Below are 20,696 nucleotides of genomic sequence, written 5' to 3' on the forward strand. Positions count from 1 at the left end.
GGGGCAATTTAGCATGTCCAATTGGCCTGACTGCATGTCTATGGACTGTGCGAGGAAACCAGAGAACCTGGAGGAAACCCACGCAGACACGGGGAGAACATGCAAACTCCACACAGAGAGAACCCCGGTCACCCAGCTGGGGAATCGAACCCAGGCCCTCCTTGCTGTGAGGCAACAGTGCTACCCACCACACCACCCTTCAACACAAAGTATTTTGGTTAATTTACTTCATGTAATAACCATATTAGTATGAAATATAATATGTCATTTGTTAACGATGTATACATTTGAATAAAGTAAATTCAATACGTTCCTTCTCATTCCTTTTGGAGTGCACCTATGAAGCATCAAAATACACTGAAAACAATGCACAGGATAAAATACATTACATCCACATGATGCAATATATTGTACTCTTGTGCATCCAACTGACACATTTGAATCACTTTAACATTTGTTTGCAAAGTGTTACCAAAATAAAGTTATGTATAAAGATTTTAAAAAGGAAATATTCATGTTTCTATATGCAAGTGTTACGCTATCTGACTCATCGCATCCAGCATGACTCTATCTGGTGTAATTAATGCAAAGTCTTATGGGCACCTTAAGGGCTCTGCCTGAAGAGGGTGAAGGGGATCTTGGAGGACTGATGGAGTCATGGGTTCTCTCTCTTCACCTTATTATCAGAGTCCACGCGAAGCAAAAAGGTGAAGAGGTAATACGTTAGACGCGATGTGTTTAATAAATGGCCTTGGACCGGGCAGCGTTGATGGATATTTTCTGAGTAATCTCAGAAAAACAAAAACCCGAGTGGTCCCAACGGAACCCTCGCTGTCTGACATGCCTGTAATACATGTCTTCCGCTCCACTGCAAGTGTTGAGGATATTAGGGTGGGCACTCAGGGACCTCTGACAACCTCCCCCCAGCGCAAACAGTCAAGTTGAAGGACTAAATCAATGTGAGGGATGCTGCAGACATATTGAGCAAATAATTTCTGGCTCATTCAGCTTTCACATGAGAGGAAAAAAATAAAAATAAAACAATTCGTCTGTGTAGATTTTTGGTTTAAAAAGAGATCCCATGTGAATATGTAATGGACAAGATTTCATCAGAATGTGTTATTTGGGTCAAAAACCTCTACAGATGTGTCTCACATTTAATTCTTCACTAAATGGCAATAAAAATTGAAAGTATTTTTGACAGTGTCTAGCATATAGTGAAGAAAAATTTACCCTGCAGATGTACACTCTGAATATCAGAAAATAGCTAGACATGTAGGCTTAAGCCTGAGCATAAGTGCTGCATTTATTATGTGAATTACAGAGAAATATGTGCCATCTTAAACTGGTATTTATCTTTTTGAAGTAGGCAATTGTCATAAAATAGTTTTTTTACACATACAGTGCTTTATTAGCAAATATGTTGTTAAAGATGTAAAGAACAACATGCTTCATGTTGTTATCACGAGGCTCTATACTGGGGCCCTTCTATTTGTCCTGTATTTAGATCTTTCTAAAAAAAATTCAAAATAGAATGATGTGTTTTTATCTTTCTAGGAAACACATTTCTGAAGGAAGATGTCATAAAAGGTTTTTTTTACTCATATTTCACAGGATAGCAGTGCTTTCTAAAGAAAATGTTGCAAAAGATACATCATTCTTTATGGCATACCACAGGGCTATATAATGGGGACCCTTCTCTTTGTCCTGTATGCTGACCTTGGGTGGACTTAACAATATAGAAGCATCAAGTCAACCTCCGCAGTTGTTTTTCACATAAGTGGCCTGACTGCAAAAATAGGTCAGACATCATGTACATGGTTATTTTTAAGCACATAGCAAGTTTTAGAATGACAAAAATGTCCAAACTCATCTGATTTAATTAAAAGTGTACACTAAATCAGCTGGTAAGCTCTTTCTAAATTTCTGAACAGAATAGTAATTAAAAAGTGAAGATAGGATTCTCATTATTGACACAGAAGAGACTTGAATATTGAGCTTTAGGTTTTAAGCCTTAAGTTTTGAATTGAGTCATTATTCCTGACTGAGTTGACATTTAAAATCACACTTTGATAATGTCACCAAGACTGCATTGTCCCACTGTAGAAACACATTTGGTTCTTTCTTCCTGTTTCAAGATGCTAAGGTGTCTTTGTTTTATTTCTTGATAAGGAAGCACTGTTTACTGACTCTTCTAAAAGGCTTCAGAGTAGTGCATATAGGGAGAATATGATATCAATCACTCAATTGGAATGTCTGTTTCTCTTAGAACTGTTTAATTTTTATGTTAAATACATGAAAAAAGAGAAGCAAACTTTTATTGCATTGTATAAATATATATCTTTCAGGTCTTTAAAGGGGAATTCCACTGCTTTTCCATAACTTTTTGGATAGTTCAGTCAATAAGACATTAACAATATCATTCAGAGTGGTTCAGTGTGAAATGCTCTGTTCTAGAGAAACGTACAGAATCAGAATTGTTCACAGTGGAGGTGATAGGAACCAGACGTCCACCTCTAAAAGCTCCCTCACTGAAATGGGGGCATGAAATGATTATGATTACACTGCCTGATGCCTGAAACATACAATAGGTTTGAAAAGGTTTTGGATTGAAATGAAATCTCTTAAAAGACATCTGTGGTTTAGAGGTACATGTAGGGCGTTACAAGGCAAAACTTTTTTTCCACTATTTTACATTGTCAACATTATATAGAAACTCAGAAGACGTGTAGAAAAACACAAAACCACTCAGTTCTACCTGATGGAAATTGTTTGCCTTCAGTGTTTTGTGCGTATGATAATTTGAATAGACAACAGTGTCAGACTAATTAATGACATTCTATTAAAATATTAGTTTAACAAGAGTGACACTGGAGGATTTTCACCTAAAATGAGTTGATAAAACAAGTCTTGTTACAAAAATTAGAATAGGATTATTAGAGTCAAAAATAATCTACAGTACGTTTGAAGGCAAATACTTTAGTACTTTTACTCAAGTGCAGGTCTAAAGGGAGGAACTTTTACTTTTACTGAAGTAATATTTTACCTTTGGTGTCTCTACTTTAACTCAAGTACATGATTTGCGTACTTCATCCACCTCTGGAATCAAGGAGGGGGTCATAATATTATGTCTGATTTTTGTATATGTAAACAATGAAAACTGACACTATTACACACATTTCATTGACATATGTGCATATATTACACATATATGTACAATTATTTTTCTTCTATAAGGGCTGTATGTTGGAGAAACCCATTCCCACCACTTGTGCTTTAAACGAATCCAGCACTTAAGTATTATTAAGTCATTATATTGAAATATTATCTTATTATATTATGACACTAAGTCATTATTTTGAAATACTATGTCATCATTTTGAGATACTAAAAAATACTCTCATTATTTTGAAACCTCATTATTTTGAGACACTAAGTCATTATTTTGAAAGACTTCATCATTTTGAGATATTGAGTCACTCTTTTGTCATACTAAGTCAATGTTTTGAGATACTACCCCATTAATTTGAGATGTTTCTCAGTATTTTGAGGAACATTGTCATTATTTTGAAATGTAGTATTTCAAAATAATGACTTAGTATCACAACATAATGGCATAGCAATTCACTCAATAATGAAAAATTAATAATTAGGTGCTGGATTTTTTTATAACGGCCTCCCGTAGTATGTAGTCATTAGAGAGGACAGCCCTTATTATATGCATAATAGTTCCTTAACTCTATTTAAATGTACTTAATATTATCCTATTAAATATTAATATAGGTCTTATAAAAGTGCTAAGACTGAATTAAAGACGTCACTGAATCGTTTGTTGCAACTTAGTTTATAAGTTCATTTGAAATAACGGCATAATTTTGAGATTAGCGGTTGATGTGAGCTTCCACACTGCAACAGGCAACAAAGGAGGAGGAGAGGAAAGAGAAAACATCAGCAAGCCGACAAGAAAGGAAGAAGCGAGTGGAGTTTTTTTTTCTTTTCTTCTTATAAAGAAAGAAACCCGCCAGGCTAAACGATTACTTTACGCGGACGATGAGGGCGAGAAATGCAGCGTCGATTCTTTCAAGACGAAACAGATCAGTTTATCATCCGAGTATTTAAGGTCAGCAAATGTGAAACAAATGCATGTTGGCAAACCTGGCTATGTTAGCCTGCTAGCTAGCATTTTAGCCTGTTGGGATTTTTACGCCGGCAGTTTTGCCTGTCTGCGTTGTTTAAGTTGCCGAATTTGTAGCTTGAAGGATTCGTTCTGTTTGTGGTGAATCTCTCGTACAACAGGATATTCTTTTTTAAAAAAAAGAAGCTGTCGAGCCGCTGGAGTAAGCATGGGTTTGCTAACTGGCGTTAGCTGTCTTAGCTTGTTAGCTAGCCATATGTAAGGCTTTGGCAGTATTATCTACATAATTTGGTTTTGCTTTGTTAACGACACTGTTGTACGTGTGCATTATGTAGAGAGACATAACTCGTTTATCTTTTATTTTGCGAGAGAAATGATAACAGAAAGGCAGCCACAACGCCAAAATCTGTTTTCAGGCCTGCTCCTTGCTAGCTAACCTAAGCTAACTAACCTAGTTAGGTTTGCTAACGTTAGTGTGCTTAGCTAGGCCAGCAGTTTGCTCGTATTTACGGGAATAACAATGTCTTGTTAAAACATATGTCCAGCAATTTTCTTGGTTTTACACTATGTGAAGGATTAACTGACATTAGCCAAGTGTTTATTAGCATTTCTGTGTTATTAACCTTAGTAAGAGCTATCGTCAGATTGGCTAGCTTAGCTAGCTACAAGCTCACAAAGCTGATGCCTATGAAAGGCCCAAATAGTTTTAATATTAGATTGCAGGCACTTTGGTTGGAAAAGATGACTAAAGTACACTTGGAAACCGTGTATAATATGTAAGGTCGATATGTTAAATGTATAAAAGTCTATGAAAAGCAGCTCTTAGGAAAGTCTTCTTTAAACCTAAACGAATTAGCCTGTGTCAGCAAGCCATGAAAAGGAAGCATGACGTTTCTAATCTTAGTCAACATTTGAAGCAGGTTCTTTGTCTTATTAGATTTTTTTTTGTTAAATGTATTCCTGTTGTAGTTCATTTAGTCTTTAGGGATAAAGAACTTTATAAGCTAGTTTATGTAAAAGATGTTAACCTACAGCCCTGTTAATATTCTGCCTAATTTCCCTTCAACTCATGAGTGTGTTTTTGGTTTTTTTTGTCCTCCACAGTTGACAAGGGCTGTTGTGTTGTGATTGGCAGGTCCCAGTCACATGGAAGGTACTTTTGGTTAGTATCTGCTGGCTCTCACCTCCCATGCCCACCCCTGGGAGTCAACATCAGGATGAAGAAGATCAGCCTTAAGACTTTCAGAAAACCGTTCAACATAAAGGGCAAAGAAGATGGAGATTTCATGATGCTCCAGAAACCATCACTGGCCTCCGAGTTCACAAAAGACGACTCGCTCTTCGGAGGTTGCTACACCAAGGAGCTGGCCTGTGACCTCCATGGAGATGATGTGAGGGGACACAAAAACAGGTCCAAGAGCGAGAGCCTTATGGGCACTTTAAAAAGGAGGCTGTCTACTAAGCAGAAAACAAAAGGTAAAGGAGGGTCAACCTCAGTGGGCTCTGGAGATGATGATGACAATTTTTCTTCTTCTTCAGTTCCCATAAGCTTTAATGAAGTCAAAGCTCAGCGGCCATTAAGATCCTCCTCCCTCCGCAGCCATCACTATAGTCCTTCTCCGTGGCCTATTAGGCCTGTCGACCCTGAGGAAGCCTGCATAAAGATGGAGGTGAAGGTAAAAGCTATGGTTCACACTCCTAGCCCCAGCCCCTCTCTGAATGGCATCAGAAAGGATTTCCATGACATCCAGATAGAGGGACTTTTCAATGATCAGAAGAACATGGAGTCTCAGAATGGTGACTTCGAAGAACATGTGCCTGTTGTTATTGGACTTGCGCCTCAGGATTACATCCAGTACACAATGCCTTTAGATGAGGGAATGTACCCTGATTCTTCTCACTCATTCTGCTTGGACGGTTCCTCACCCATGGAGGTGATGGAACAAGTCGATGCTGACTCGCTGAATGTGGACCAGGGCCAGGACGACCATGACCTACTGTCGTCAGATATGCTCATGGACCAGTCTGTGAGCGGACTCCTCCTTGGCAACCCAGGAATAGTCCTTCAAAGTTCTAGAGCTGATGCTCCTTCACTTTCCCCATCCCTTTCTCCTCTTTCCAGCAGTGAAATTCCAAGAACCTATTCTGGCTTTGGCGCTGCGGATTCACACGTTGCCGAAAGGGTGAGACACCACCTTAATTTTGATCCAAATTCTGCTCCTGGTGTTAGCAGGGTCTACGATTCGGTCCAAAGCAGTGGACCCATGGTCGTGACGAGCCTTACGGCGGAGCTGAAGAAACTGGCCAAGCAGGGTTGGTACTGGGGACCTATAACCCGCTGGGAAGCTGAAGACAAGCTTCTCGACCTTCCGGATGGTTCCTTTCTGGTTCGCGACAGCTCAGATGATCGCTATCTCCTCAGTCTGAGCTTTCGATCACAGGGCAAGACGCTCCACACTCGAATTGAACATTCTAATGGCAGGTTCAGTTTTTATGAACAGCCTGACGTAGAAGGTCACACGTCCATAGTAGACCTCATCGAGCACTCCATAAAAGACTCAGAAAATGGTGCATTTTGTTACTCCAGATCGCGCCTGCCGGGGTCAGCCACGTACCCGGTCCGACTGACCAATCCTGTCTCCCGGTTCATGCAAGTGCGCTCGCTGCAGTACTTGTGCCGATTCGTCATCCGCCAGTACACCCGCATAGATCTGATTCAGAAACTGCCTTTACCAAACAAAATGAAAGATTACTTGCAGGAAAAGCACTACTGAATTGGGAGACAGTAGTAACTTGCACTTTGGGTTAAAGTGATGAGTCGTTAAAATGGTTTACAAGACATTTGTGGATTTTATTTCATTTTTTTGAATGTTTGGTTTCATTTGCTTCATTTGTGTCAGAAGCATTTTTTTTTTTCTTTTTCAGTTTCATTATGGATTCGCACGAAATTTGTTGTTGCTTAGATTCCGTATCGGATGTTTGCGTGTGATTTCAAAGGTACACTCTGGTTTTTGGATCAAAAGGGCGCTGGTGATATCTTGGGAAATGACAACATCTTACTTCTTGTCAATATATCCAATATTTTCCATGTTGAAATTGTTGTAAGGGTATTGAAGCTTCTAGATGTTTTTTTCCTTGAGAAATTGTCTTATTCCATTTGCAGATACTTTTTACAAGCAAAATAAGACCTTTATTTTTTTTTTAACTGGTAAAACATGACCTGCCTCAAAATGAGAAATATTAGATGTATTGACTAGATTTGAGATGATTTACTTGCCAAAGTATCTATTTATACGGTGGGGAACCTGCCACATCAGTTTAAAAAAACAAACAAACAGCAACCTAAACAGTTTTATGCTAATAGATTAGTTCATGCTGTCATTATAAACAGTGGCATTACCATCAGTCATATGGTCAAGGCTGATGTTTGCAAAAATGCTCTGGCTGATCAGAGTGTGGCTTTAACAATAGTTACATATCAAAATGTTTAACATACTTGGGATGCTGAGGATTTTAATTTGCATTAATGTCACACAATTTGCTAATACAAACATCAGTACAAGGGCAAGATGATTGGTTCCTAAACTAACATTGAGGCGTCATTCTAAACATAGTTAAATTACGCTGTCTGTGAGGAACTAGGAATCTTTATATTTTGAAGTATTACGTATTTTTATACTTTTTTGCTGTTGTATACTATTATGTGAGATGATGTCAGCCAATTCTGGCCTTTTTTGATAGGAAAGTTTCCTCTTTAGCTGAACTCGGTACTTCTGGTTAGGCTAAGTTTAGCGGATTCATTAAATTGGGGTTGAAAAATACATTTCAGATGATTGCTTGTAAAATTATTAGATGTTTAAATGTGAACGTGACTGATTTAGCTAATAAGGTGCTTCCCATGAAGTTCTCATTATAGATACTTGATAAGTTTACTGTTATCAGTACGAGGGCTGTGACTGTCAGTTATATTAGTTATACTGTATTTTTTAAACAAGGGCAAGTGATAAAAATGGATTTAGTTGGATAATAACAAACCATTCAGAGCCGTTTTAAAAGATTCCAGACTATGCTGTTGGGGGAAAATAGCCTTTAAAAACACTTAATTATATAACTGAAAATATAAAAAAAAAATATGTAAACGTTAGATTTGTTGGGAAGGTAAAGTTGAATTAAATTAAATTCAGTAAATAAATTTAATTGTCATGATGACAGCCCTGCTCAGTACATATCATGCATATGGAGCCAACCTCTGCCCAAATAACTTGTAGCCGCTCTTCTGTGATGTAGTGAGGTTTACTGCGAATAACCTTCAGCTCTCCTTTTCTTCACTTGTATGTTGTCTTCTTGTCGTTATCCCAAGCTATGAAGCCTCCTAAATGTGCTGCTCCTTCTGTAAGCCAAGAACAGATGCTAGTCATTCCCTGTTTATCATAAAAAGGACTTCTTGCTCATTCCGTTTGCTCCAGATGACTTTCAAGACTAGCAATAATAAGTGATATGAAATCTTCAATGGCAGCTACGCATGAGCTGATATCTTCTCCCCTAAAGTGAACGCAAGCCCTCAAAAGTAGCTAGACGTAAATTTAGACTTTAATGCGTTTTTTTTCCTGATATATTTTGGTGTAAACAAGACCGGACTGACCTTCCAGACTGATGCTGAGGTTCTTTGATTATTGCATCCATTACATTTTCCAGGTCTTTGCAACAACAAATGTAAGTTTTAACACTGCTGCGTAAGAAAGCAGATGTATTCTGTTTGTTTTGGTATGTTTATAATCAGAATTTTTAAAGGTTCCAGAAAATGCCAAGGATTTCACTGTGGAAAAAGGGAACAGTTAAAGAAAGCTGGCTTTTTATTTTAAACATCGTTTGTATATGTGTCACTTGTGCTTCAAACAGTATTTCATTGAATTATTTTAATCTTCTGTTGATCAATATTGCCTTTTTTTTGACACACAAACATATCAACGTAAAATGTTAGAGAATAAATAGGGGTACTCTTAATAAGACTTGTAGCCCTGGAGTGGGTGCAAGGTCGTTTGCCCTTAAACTGCAAAAATGGTCTCTTGGCAAGGGAAAATACCTGAACTCTAGTCAAAATATGTAATATTACTCATTTAGAAATTCTTGTGTAAAAATTTAAATGTTAATTTTTGTTTTAGGCAGTACCAGTTAATTTACATTGTTTTCAGAAATACTGCCTGAAACAGACATATCATTTTTCAGGACTCTTAAAGAGGGTTCAAGGGTTCAGCCATAAATACAAAACATTCTCTATCAATCTGAAGTATCCTTTCACGAATGCAGAGAACCATTAAATCACACAAAGGGTTCATTGAGCGTTCATGGTCCTATAAAGAACCATTTTCTTTACTAAAGATCCATTGAAGAACCATCTTTTTGTGGAAACAAATTGTGTATGAAACAATTGAAGAACCCTTTTCAAAAAGGCTCTTTATAGAACCTTCAACAGCACATTCGCCATCGTTCTGAAAAACACTTTCATGATGCAAAGTACCCTTTAATCATGGAAAGGGTTCTTTGAGTGTTCACAACTTTTTTTAAAGAACCCTTGAAGAACCATCTTTAAGTCTGAAGAGGAAGTAAAACAAAATGTCTAGAAACGGGTTAGATATTGTTATAAAATTCTCACAACAATCTCTAAATGACAAATGATCAATCTCAGATCATTTTACTTGCCAAGAAATCATTATTTGCCGTAGAATGAAATGGTTTTGATTGGAACAGATGCACAATAAGCAGAGAAATTATTGTAAAATGTGGGTGTTTACAGTGGCGGCCTATAAAAATCCTTAGGAGCACAATTTTTAATTTAATTTGGCTTGTTGAGGGCAGTAGGGCTGCATGATATATACATAATACAAGTATTGCGATTCTAACTATGCTTATTTTAATTACGTGCTGCGATAGATTAAAACCACTGTCACAAGGTTAAAAGCTATGTTCATTATTACAAGCCCAAGACCTCATTGCTCAGTTCCAATTTTTTGCTAAAATCTGATCTTCTTAACCTGATGGTTCACAATCGTGTGGGTAAGTGACTCAGATCCATCACTAATGTGAAGGAATCTGTGTCCTGAAACAAGCCGCATGCGCTCATCCCAATTAATGTGGTGAATGAATCACATGCGTCATGAACAACAAACTAACCAGCAGAGCACACCTTCGTCACAAAGATAATTTGTTCTGAGCAGTTCTCAGCTGATCATTATTAGAGCGAGACGAAGGAGAAAAAGGCTGAGATGCTGTTTATTGGCACTTCGGGTTAGGTGCTGCTTCCACATTAACACTGAATGACGGGGTGCAGTGAAGAAATAACACAGGAGTTCTGAGATGACTGCTCTTATTAAGGTCGCATGGCCACGCATTGTTTATGTAGATGAATCGGATCTGATTTGAAAAGATCAGATTTCTGTGTCCACACTGCTCTGAAAATATCCAGTGTGTCCTGGGTCACATTAAAGCAGAAAATTGGATTTGTGCTACTTTGGTCTGGAAATGTGAACGTAGCCCAAGATCGTCCTGTCTAAAGTAACTGACACTTCTTGGGTTATAGGAATACCTTGATTTGTCAAAACACCCATGGGAACTCGTCTTGAGCTGTGATTGATCAGGATGCCCACATCACACAGTAAACTATACAGGGCTCTTTTGCATAATATCAGTATTGCAAAGGGTGATATCATGATAACAGTAAACAAAGAGCATATTGTGCAGCCCTAAATATGGGATCAAATATATCATTGCTGAAAATGTTCAGAAGAAAGGGAAAAATACTTTCTAAAAAAGGAATTACATTGGTTTTTAAAGATTTCAGTGTAATTAAACTGTGTAAACAAAGTCATTTTGAGTGGTTTGATGTGTACAGAAGCCCTAAAGAACCATGGATTTATAATGTTTTACTGAGTTTTGACATGATAATGAAATATTTTCATTAGTGTTTTTTCAAGATCTTGTGATGTTTGTCATTATCATGGCAAGTCGAATGTTTTCTGGAGATCTCAATTTATATCACTACCACAACATAATAAGCACACTGCAAAAAATGATGTTTAGTAAGTGAAAATTTCTTCAATCTAGTGTATCTTTTAGTTCTCATCATGAGCTTATTGTAAGGATATTGTAATATTGGTTTATAGACCTTTTTGTTGTATTATTCCATTGGCAGATCATTTCATTTGTTTTAAGTGTTTCATTACACAAACAAAATGATCTTATTTCCCAAAACAAGTGATCTGCCAATGGAATAAGACCCTTTCACAAGATAAAATTGCTTAAAACAGGTACAAATGTATAGAAACAGGTTGAATAACAATCTCATAATGAAAATTCTCAACTACTTTTCAATTTAATGACTATTTTACCATCATCAGTAAAATAGAAAGGCACATGTAGGTTCACTCTTTTTGGATAAATAAAATGGCTGTTTTTGTGTTGTAGACTTCACAAACTCTGGTTCTTATCTCCACCACTGTAAAGAAATGAGTCCGTTTCACATCAGACCACTCTGAATGACTTTACATACATCTCAACCTTTGAATTATGCAGAAATTAGGAGAAATCACTGACTAAACTCCAGTTCAATTTCATGTAAATTAATGTAATGATGTTTTGTGGACCTAATGTTTTCAAATGATATAATAAATAATGAAGATACAAGTTTGAGCTCTGACAGCAACATCAGACTGCAAAAAGAGTCCAGTTTCAGACATGAATGAGTGACACGTTGGAGCCTGTATTGCTCCTAAGGAAATTTGTCTGATAAAAGCTTGTACAATAGTCTCCTCCGCAAAACATGACAACAACACCCTCACAGATAATTTGAATGAATAGAGTGCTAGAAATTGCTTGTGGTTACAAACATTTATTAGAGGAGTTCATTGATGTGGAAATACCTGAGGAAGAGGAATTGTTCTCTCCTTCAATGCTTTTCATTTTCAAAGATGTGAGCACATTGTTGGTTCTTGTTGGAGGTGAGAGTGGGTAGGAGGGGTAATCGGGGGAAAAACTAGCAGTGCTTGATTTGGAAGATGCTAAATTCATATATGCTTCAGGAATATTGTTGTTAATTACTTTGACCACGTCTGTTTTGTTTTATGCCAAGTAAATTTGCTCCCCTTAAAGAATAAAGGCATCATCGCTGTCAAAACATTGTATCTCCAAAATGGTAATTTTACAGGAAGAAGGAAAAACATGATTAACTTTGATTAACTAAAAGTTTGACCAAAACCAACAGGATAAACATAAAATAAACATACTGAAATGCTTACATTATGTATAGATTGTGCCACGAAATCCATGGTTTACCTTTCAATTCCCTCATGATTTTTCTATTATTAGGAAGAAAATTGTCCTTTGCATTTTTATTTGTTGAAAGAGGTTCCAATGACTCCGAATGTGACTAAGCTGATGTTGAGTTAGAATGTTTGTAGGCTGTAAATTCAGGTTTTGCATTTGCGCTGACAAGCCATATAACGGTTCACTTTGACTCTAGATTGCATTGAAATGATGGACAAATGGAAACTGGTGGATACTTGACTAGCATATTGAACATGTGCGTGTTTGCTTTTATTTGTGCTTTTTACACAACATGCGATCTGTTCCGCTTGAGGCACTGCTGAAAAGGTAGCCATTGTTTTTATTAAAGGAACCAGTGCAGTATAATATCGCTGTCCAATTAAACCTCATATCTCCAAAACAGTAACTTAACAAGAGATTTGAGATTTTATTCCAAGTAATAATGAAATCATTGTGAAATGTCAACTGAATGTAAAGGATATCTGGGTTTTTAAATGGCGTAAAACATTAAAAGTAGGCAGAAGATTGGTTTTGGTATGACAGCGATGTTAAACTACTACAGAGTCACCTTGCATTTGCAGTATATTGCAGTATATTACATTTGCAGTATTGCAGCAGTATAGACTGACATTTTTATCAGTCCTTTAGGGGTGTAACAGTACATAGTACACGTATTTCAAAGTTCAAGGAATTTTTTTTTCTTAAAAGTTACGCCACAATTTCAGTTCTGCCTTTGATATTTGGCCACAAGCTAATATTTTGATTTCAAGCACACTTGCCATGACCTTATATCTTAGCCTCAAGCTAAGACTAGCCACAGACTAGCCATGAGCTGATATATTGGTCTGAGGCTAACATACTAGCCACAGCCTATTTTGTTAGCCTCGATCTAATGCGCTAGCCACAAATACATTAGTCTGCAGAACTTACACTAGCTATAATACAACAATACAAATCGACATGCTATGATATAGTACTTTATGTTGTATTATATCATTGTGTTATAGCTACTGTATGTTATGTAAGTATGTGTGGCGTGCTAGCCACAAACTAATATAAAGTTATATTACTTATGTCAGCTGTAATACAATGATACAATAAGATGTGTTATGGAAAAAAAGATACATTGTATTGTTGAATTATATCTAGTGTAAATCATAGAGCTCTTGGTTGGTATGTAGCCACAAGCTAGCTTAATGCTAGCACACCAACCATAAGCTATATAATTTACATCAGGTGTAATATAACAATATGATGTAATGCAATAAGTTATATTGACACAATATACATTAAGACACGCTTGCATTGTTACACCCCTAAAACCCAGTGGTTTCCTTGAGTGGTAATTGAGAGAAGAGAGTGATGGGCGTGTCAGCCACACAGGTTTACATTCATTTCTTACATGTTTTGAAAATCGATACTTCCTTATTGTATCATGTTCATGTTGTTTTAGGGTAGAATGTGTGTACTGTCCTGGCTGTTGGTATACCAGTATTTTCATATTTTATACATAAATGAAGGTTAGAGAGATTTGAGGGTCGTTATTTCCATTTATTTGCAAGATTTATGTTTTTAAGAGAGCAGAAGAAGAAAGCAAAATGTGGTAGGAGATGTCCACCCATTTTTCAAGTGAGCTAAAGCAAAAAATGAATGTGATTTGAAAAGTTTGACCCCAGTGTTGAGTCATAATGTACAACTTATTCATTTCCTTTATTTTCCCCATGGATATACAGAAAACATGTTGATATATCTGCTGTTTTTTTTTCCAAGTATTCTGGGACTTTTTTGTGTAAACTGTCTGAAGCATATCAAATTTACAGCTTTCATATCAAATTTCCAAGCTTTCCAAGCTTCACTGAGTATGTTCTGATGCATATTTGCATGTGGTCCTCGTTCTGCAAATGAAGGTGAATGTTTACACGTTTGGTAAATGTTAGTTTAGTTATTGTTCAGAATCAGTTTCTTCAACGTTCTTGGTACAATCTTTATTTTCTTTAAGGTGTTTTACACATTTTGTGCTGCTTTATGATTATGACTGCCTTTCTCCAATTAGAAATTGGGCGATTTTCACTGCTATGATGTATATTCTCAACACCGTACGTTTGTGGCTCGGAGAATCAGATATATTCTGTAGTGAACTGATTTAGTGATCCAATAGCCCTGGTTTACATAATCAGTTTTCCAAAGTTGATTGATTTTGTTGTTTTATTTGAATTTTAAAAGGATCAGTAGTGATTTCTTGCACATTTGGATACAGTTAAAACATTTTTGTATCTGCTTGTATAAATTATGAATAAAAATGTAAAAGCATATTTGGCTCCGTCTCTGAATTTTTAACATTTCTAATTAGGCCTATACAGGACTGTGCAAAAGTCCACTATAATTATTGTTTAACACTACTTATGTTAGTAGTAAATGTATTTTTACCTGTAAAATACTACAAACTTCATTAGAATAAACACATATAAACAAAAATACAGTAAAATGTGAAGTCTGTGAAGTTATCAATATGTAGGTTGGAGGAGTACAGCTAGAAGAACAGGCGATTTAATTTTATAGATTCATTAGGTAAACTACCATTTGGATGGCAAATTCTGGCCTTCCTCCAATGGAGATATGGAAAGGGTTAAATTAACTCAAGTTGCAATAGAATGTTTAACTGTATTTATTTCACTGAAATAATAATTTAAAAGTCAAAGGCGTCAGGTCGAGACTTTTTCAGATGTATGTCTTTAAATATTAGTGTCACGCTCAAAGGCTCAAAAAGAAGGTCTGGCTTGATGTTTAGGTCTCAAACGCAAAATCAACGTTACTCTGATGATATGATGACAATAGTAGATAATTCACTCACATCCTTGGACGACACATCCGCCATCAACTCTTATTTTATTTTATTTTATTATCCTTATTTTGTTGTAAATAGTCTAGAGATTTAGCTTTAATTTTTATTATTTATAATGTTGATATTGTTTACACTGTTTCCCATTTCTATTACTGAGTGCCTTACTCCTGTTACTCTGCTGCTGCTGTAATACTGTGAATTTCCCCGCTGTGGGACTAATAAAGGATTATCTTATCTTCTCTCTTATCTTAAGTTTTGGCTGATTTCTCTTTGAATACTCTTTCAATGAGCTCGCAATCATCAAATTCAGCTCAGGGAAAGGGTCCGTTATAAAATTTAGGGGTGTAATTACGTCTTAACCAAAGAGGTCTCCAAATCCACGAAAACGCTGTTATGGTTAAAAAATAACAAAAATGTACAGTTATGTGCAAAATAATAGCAGTGTGTTTAAAACAAATGAGAAAAAGCTCCATCCTCATAACAGCATTTATTTCCTTGTACACAAAGGCACTGGGAGCACTGCACATTCAATTCCAAATGAAAACATGAACAAAATATCACATTTTAAACTGAAAATGAAGGAAAAAGAATAATAGGCTGTTCAAAAAAATAGCAAAGTCTGCATTTTCATTTGCAAACTCAAATATTTACAGTACAAACTGGAATTTGTTCACAGATTTAGCTTTTCTGTTAATCACCTAAGCTAATATTTAGTTGTATAACCTTTATTTCTGATAACTGTGGCATGGAGTCAATTTACATCTGACACCTGCGTACAGATATTCTAGCCCAAGCTGACTGGACTACATTCCACAGTTCTTCTGCATTCTTGGGTTTTGCATCAAAAACAGCATTTTTGATGTCACTCCACAAATTCTCAGTCGGATTGAGGTCTGAGGATTAGGCTGGCCACTTCATAACATCAGTCTTGTTGGTCCAGTACCATGATGTTGCTGGTGTGTTTGGGGTCGTTGTCCTGCTAAAACACCCATTTCAAGAGCATTTTTTCTTCAGCATAAAGCAGCATGACCTCTTCCAGTATTTTGATATATTCAAACTGGTCCGTGGTGCCTGGTATGCAATAAATGGGCCCAACTCCAAAGTATGAGAACCATCCCCAGACCATTATGCTTGCACCTCCATGTCTTCACAGTGTGCTGTGGCTTGAATTCAGTGTTTATGGATCGTCTCACAAACTGTCTGTAGCCTTTAAACAATCTTGCTCTTATCTTCTCCGTAGAATGTTGTGCCACTTCTCTTTAGGCTGGTCAGTGTGTTCTTTGGCAAACTGTAACCTTTTCACCGCGTCTTTTTTTCAGCAATGCTATGGAGTCAAATTAGGGTCTTTAATGGTGACGAGAAAAAAAATATATCGCAAATATAAGATTAGCATTTTGCATTTTATGTTCCTATTTTGTTTTTGCAATACTTTCCCTCTTTTGCGTTTCTTTCTTTTCTTTGCGTTTCACATTTTATGTTGCTGCTTTTTTTGCAATACTTTCTCCCTTTTGCGTTTCTTTCTTTTGTTTGCGCGTTTCGCGTTTTACGTTCCTCATTTTTTTTTTGCGCTTCTCTCTTTTCTTTGCTCCGGTTTTACCCTGTGTGGGGGCGGGGAAAGAGGCGTGGCCAAGAGCGAAAGGCGTGCCGTGAACGTTCCGCGTCATCAGTTGGAGCCACCGTCACACAGCGCGGCAATTCGGTTTACTGGTATCATGGCAGACGGTCGCCCAGCTGGACCACAGCTATATACACTGATATATATACAATGATATATATACAGGTATATACAAGCTGAGGGAACTAATGAGGACAAGTTGTAAGCCTTCTGTGCCGAACCATGTCTAGGTAGAAAGTGGTAAATCTGCACGTTCTGGTGTCTCCTTCACATACACACACACACTTGAACACAGTAAAGGCTTCATGACCATCTAATTAGTTCGGGTGCTGACAAAACACCAACATGTGCAAGACAGGAGTACTCCAGGACCAGGATTGGGAACCACTGGCCTGATTCAGTAGACCAGTAGTTTTCAGCTCCAATCCTGATGACCTACTGCCACGAGTGTATGTGTATGTGAAGGAGACACCAGAACGTGCAGATTTACCACTTTCTACCTAGACATGGTTCGGCACAGAAGGCTTACAACTTGTCCTCAGTAGTTCCCTTTCGCTCTTGGCCACGCCTCTTTCCCCGCCCCCACACAGGGTAAAACCGGAGCAAAGAAAAGAGAGAAGCGCAAAAAAAAAATGAGGAACGTAAAACGCGAAACGCGCAAACAAAAGAAAGAAACGCAAAAGGGAGAAAGTATTGCAAAAAAAGCAGCAACATAAAATGTGAAACGCAAAGAAAAGAAAGAAACGCAAAAGAGGGAAAGTATTGCAAAAACAAAATAGGAACGTAAAATGCAAAATGCTAATCTTATATTTGCGATATATTTTTTTTCTCGTCACCATTAAAGACCCTAATTTGACTCCATACTATGCTACTTTACGAGGGTTTCTTGCAAATAGTTTGGCTTCACGTAGGCGTCTTCTGATTGTCGCAGTACTCACAGGTAACTGAAGATCTTTGATTTCCCTGGAGCTGATCATTGGATGCTTCTTTGCCATTCTTGTTATTCTATGATCGAAGCGCATGGTAGTATTTCTTTTCCTACCACATGTTTTGGGTTTTGTTTGCCATTTTAAAGCATTTCAGATCATTTTAGCTGATTATTAACCAATTATTGTCCGCACTTCTTTAAATGTTTGGCCCTCTCCAATCATTCTTTATCCTTCGGTACAATGTCAGGGACGACCCATTTTCCTCACTGAGCAAGGGCTAAAACCAGCAGGTACAACATTTGCTGCCCTCCTTCTTTAAATAAGGGCCATAATTGACACCTGTTTCTTCACAGAATGAATGACCTCACTAATTGAACTCCACACTGCTATTAATTTGAGCACGCCCCTTTCATTAAGCGAGTCAATTACACCCAATTAGCAGCATGCATGTCATGACTGTTGATTCTGTTGGTTGCCCATTACTCAGCTACACCTAGTCATGATTTTTTTCCAATGTTGTATTATCTTTTTTGCCAAAATCAGTAATTAAACACATTAGTGATGTTAGATTGCTATTATTTTGCGCATAACTGTATGTGTCCAACATGAGAATAACATATTTGGGGTGATTATGCATTGCATAGTAATGTGTTACAGTAACATTACAACTTTTTCCACAAATGATCTGTAAATCATTACAATACACTCTACTGAAGCCTGAGTAGACTGATAAATCAAAGTGATGAACAGTTATTAATCTCAGTGTTACTGAGCTCTACTAAAGCCTGAGTAGACTGTAAATCAATGTGACAATCAGTTATTAATCTCATTGTTACTGAGCTCTACTAAAGCCTGAGTAGACTGATAAATCAATGTGACAATCAGTGATTAATCTCAGTGTTACTGAGCTCTACTAAAGCCTGAGTAGACTGATAAATCAATGTGACAATCAGTTATTAATCTCAGTGTTACTGAGCTCTACTAAAGCCTGAGTAGACTGTAAATCAATGTGACAATCAGTTATTAATCTCAGTGTTACTGAGCTCTACTAAAGCCTGAGTAGACTGATAAATCAATGTGACAATCAGTTATTAATCTCAGTGCTACTGAGCTCTACTAAAGCCTCAGTAGACTGATAAATCAAAGTGACAATCAGTTATTAATCTCAGTGCTACTGAGCTCTGCTAAAGCCTCAGTAGACTGATAAACCAAAGTGATGATCAGTTATTAATCTCAGTGCTACTGAGCTCTACTAAAGCCTCAGTAGACTGATAAATGACAATCATGACCAGTTATTAATCTCAGTTTTACTAAACTCCTATTAAGGATGACTGTACTAAACAGACTTATACCGTTAGCATCAGTGTTGTACTGGTCTTGTTTATGTATTTCATAGAAAGTCACACACAAGTCCAAATTACATACCTATATAAATTTGGGAGATTTTGTCATTGTGGGATATGGTGAATTTTTTGCTTAGTTAATGAAACAGGGATCATGGAAGCAGTCAAGTGGGTGACGAGATCCAAAATGTTGGGAATTTTATAATTTCATTTAAATAAGTAAATTTTTCACAGAACATATTAACCAATACATTTACTGAAGAGCTGTCAACCGGTAGCAACAAGAAACCGTGTGAATTAAATAAAATCACAAGCATTATTCTTACGTGCCTTATCAATATGTATTCTAAACATGCTACTATATGTGTTGTAGTGAATGTGTTAGGACAGTATGTTTGGTATTCAGCCATTATTACTTTTTCAAAGTAACCCTCATCACAGTTACTAACTAATTATAAGTTGTATTACTTATGCCACTCACATGTCTCTGTAACAAACAGGATGAGGCCTGTGTAAGAGTTTTATTATAGGTAATCTGAGAATCAGCCTCTGCCTACTAATCCTAGCTCAGAAAACAAGCATGTACATATTAAAACTAAAACTAAAGAAAACTCTGACTTTAGAAATACTCAAACTGCAACAGCTAAACATAACAGAGACTTCACCACCCTCCACACTGAAAAGCACAAGAATATATACTCTTGGAAGAAAGTACAGGTGGACTTCTGATGGGAATCAGGTGAAAGCTGGAGCTAGTAGAGAATGTAAAAAAAACCCAAACATTTATAACAGGTATGCACTTCAGTCCTGGAGTTGTGTTTGAGCAGGTAATTCACCAAGCTGTGCTGCACACTGGCCCTCCAGCCCTGATTTATAAAGACAGATAATGAAAAAAATATACCAGACCAAAACTGCAAAGAATTTTGGGGTACCTCTGCCTTCAGTATTACAGTATTTATGTCAAATTAAATCATTTAAGTAACTGGGGCAGTATTGTGGCATTGTTGCCTCACAGAAAGAAGGATCTAGGTTCGATTCCCCAGCCAGGCAACCATAGTCCTTTCTGTGTAGAATTGCAAAGACATGCAGTCAGACCAATTGATTATACTAAATTGCCCCTAGGGGTGAATATCTATGTGTCTGCTCGTTGATGTGACCAGTCCTTCTCTCTAGTGACTGCTGGAATAGTCCCCCCCACCCAAGGATCCCAGGAGGATTCATTCTACAAGTCTAACAACTATACTGACTGCTATTACTGGAATTTTAGCACTTAGAAATTAGTTTCAGGCACAAAAGTTTCACATCAGTAGGGCCTCATTTTCAGTAGCTGTTTTTAAAATGCAGTTCTATTGTGATGTGACATTTCTGCCCAGCCTTACATCTGAAATCTGCATTTTTGGGCTCTTGGTTTATAAATGCCTTGCAGAAAATCCCCCTCTTTTCTCCCTAGGCTGCTGAAATGTGCTCAGTCATCAGAGCGTGGGAGGAAGATTTCGCCTCCTGATCAGCTGCG

The 20,696-nt window shown here is 37.1% G+C and overlaps 1 protein-coding gene across 2 annotated transcripts; it reads left to right on the forward strand.

Annotated features, from left to right (window-relative positions):
* Positions 1 to 3,922: 3,922 nt before the first annotated feature.
* Positions 3,923 to 14,764, forward strand: LOC108426607 (suppressor of cytokine signaling 6). Of its 2 annotated transcripts, none has more exons than XM_017696232.2 (2): positions 3,923 to 4,120; positions 5,240 to 14,764. In XM_017696232.2, exon 2 carries the CDS (start codon positions 5,353 to 5,355, stop codon positions 6,907 to 6,909), a length of 1,557 nt encoding a protein of 518 aa, XP_017551721.1. In that variant the 5' UTR covers positions 3,923 to 4,120; positions 5,240 to 5,352; the 3' UTR covers positions 6,910 to 14,764. The 2 variants fall into 2 exon arrangements, with proteins under 2 accessions (XP_017551721.1, XP_017551722.1); XM_017696233.2 differs by having other exon boundaries at positions 5,271 to 14,764.
* Positions 14,765 to 20,696: the final 5,932 nt, after the last annotated feature.

The sequence above is a fragment of the Pygocentrus nattereri genome, chromosome 24 (genome assembly GCF_015220715.1).
Source record: "Pygocentrus nattereri isolate fPygNat1 chromosome 24, fPygNat1.pri, whole genome shotgun sequence".
In the NCBI taxonomy this organism is placed as follows: domain Eukaryota; kingdom Metazoa; phylum Chordata; class Actinopteri; order Characiformes; family Serrasalmidae; genus Pygocentrus; species Pygocentrus nattereri.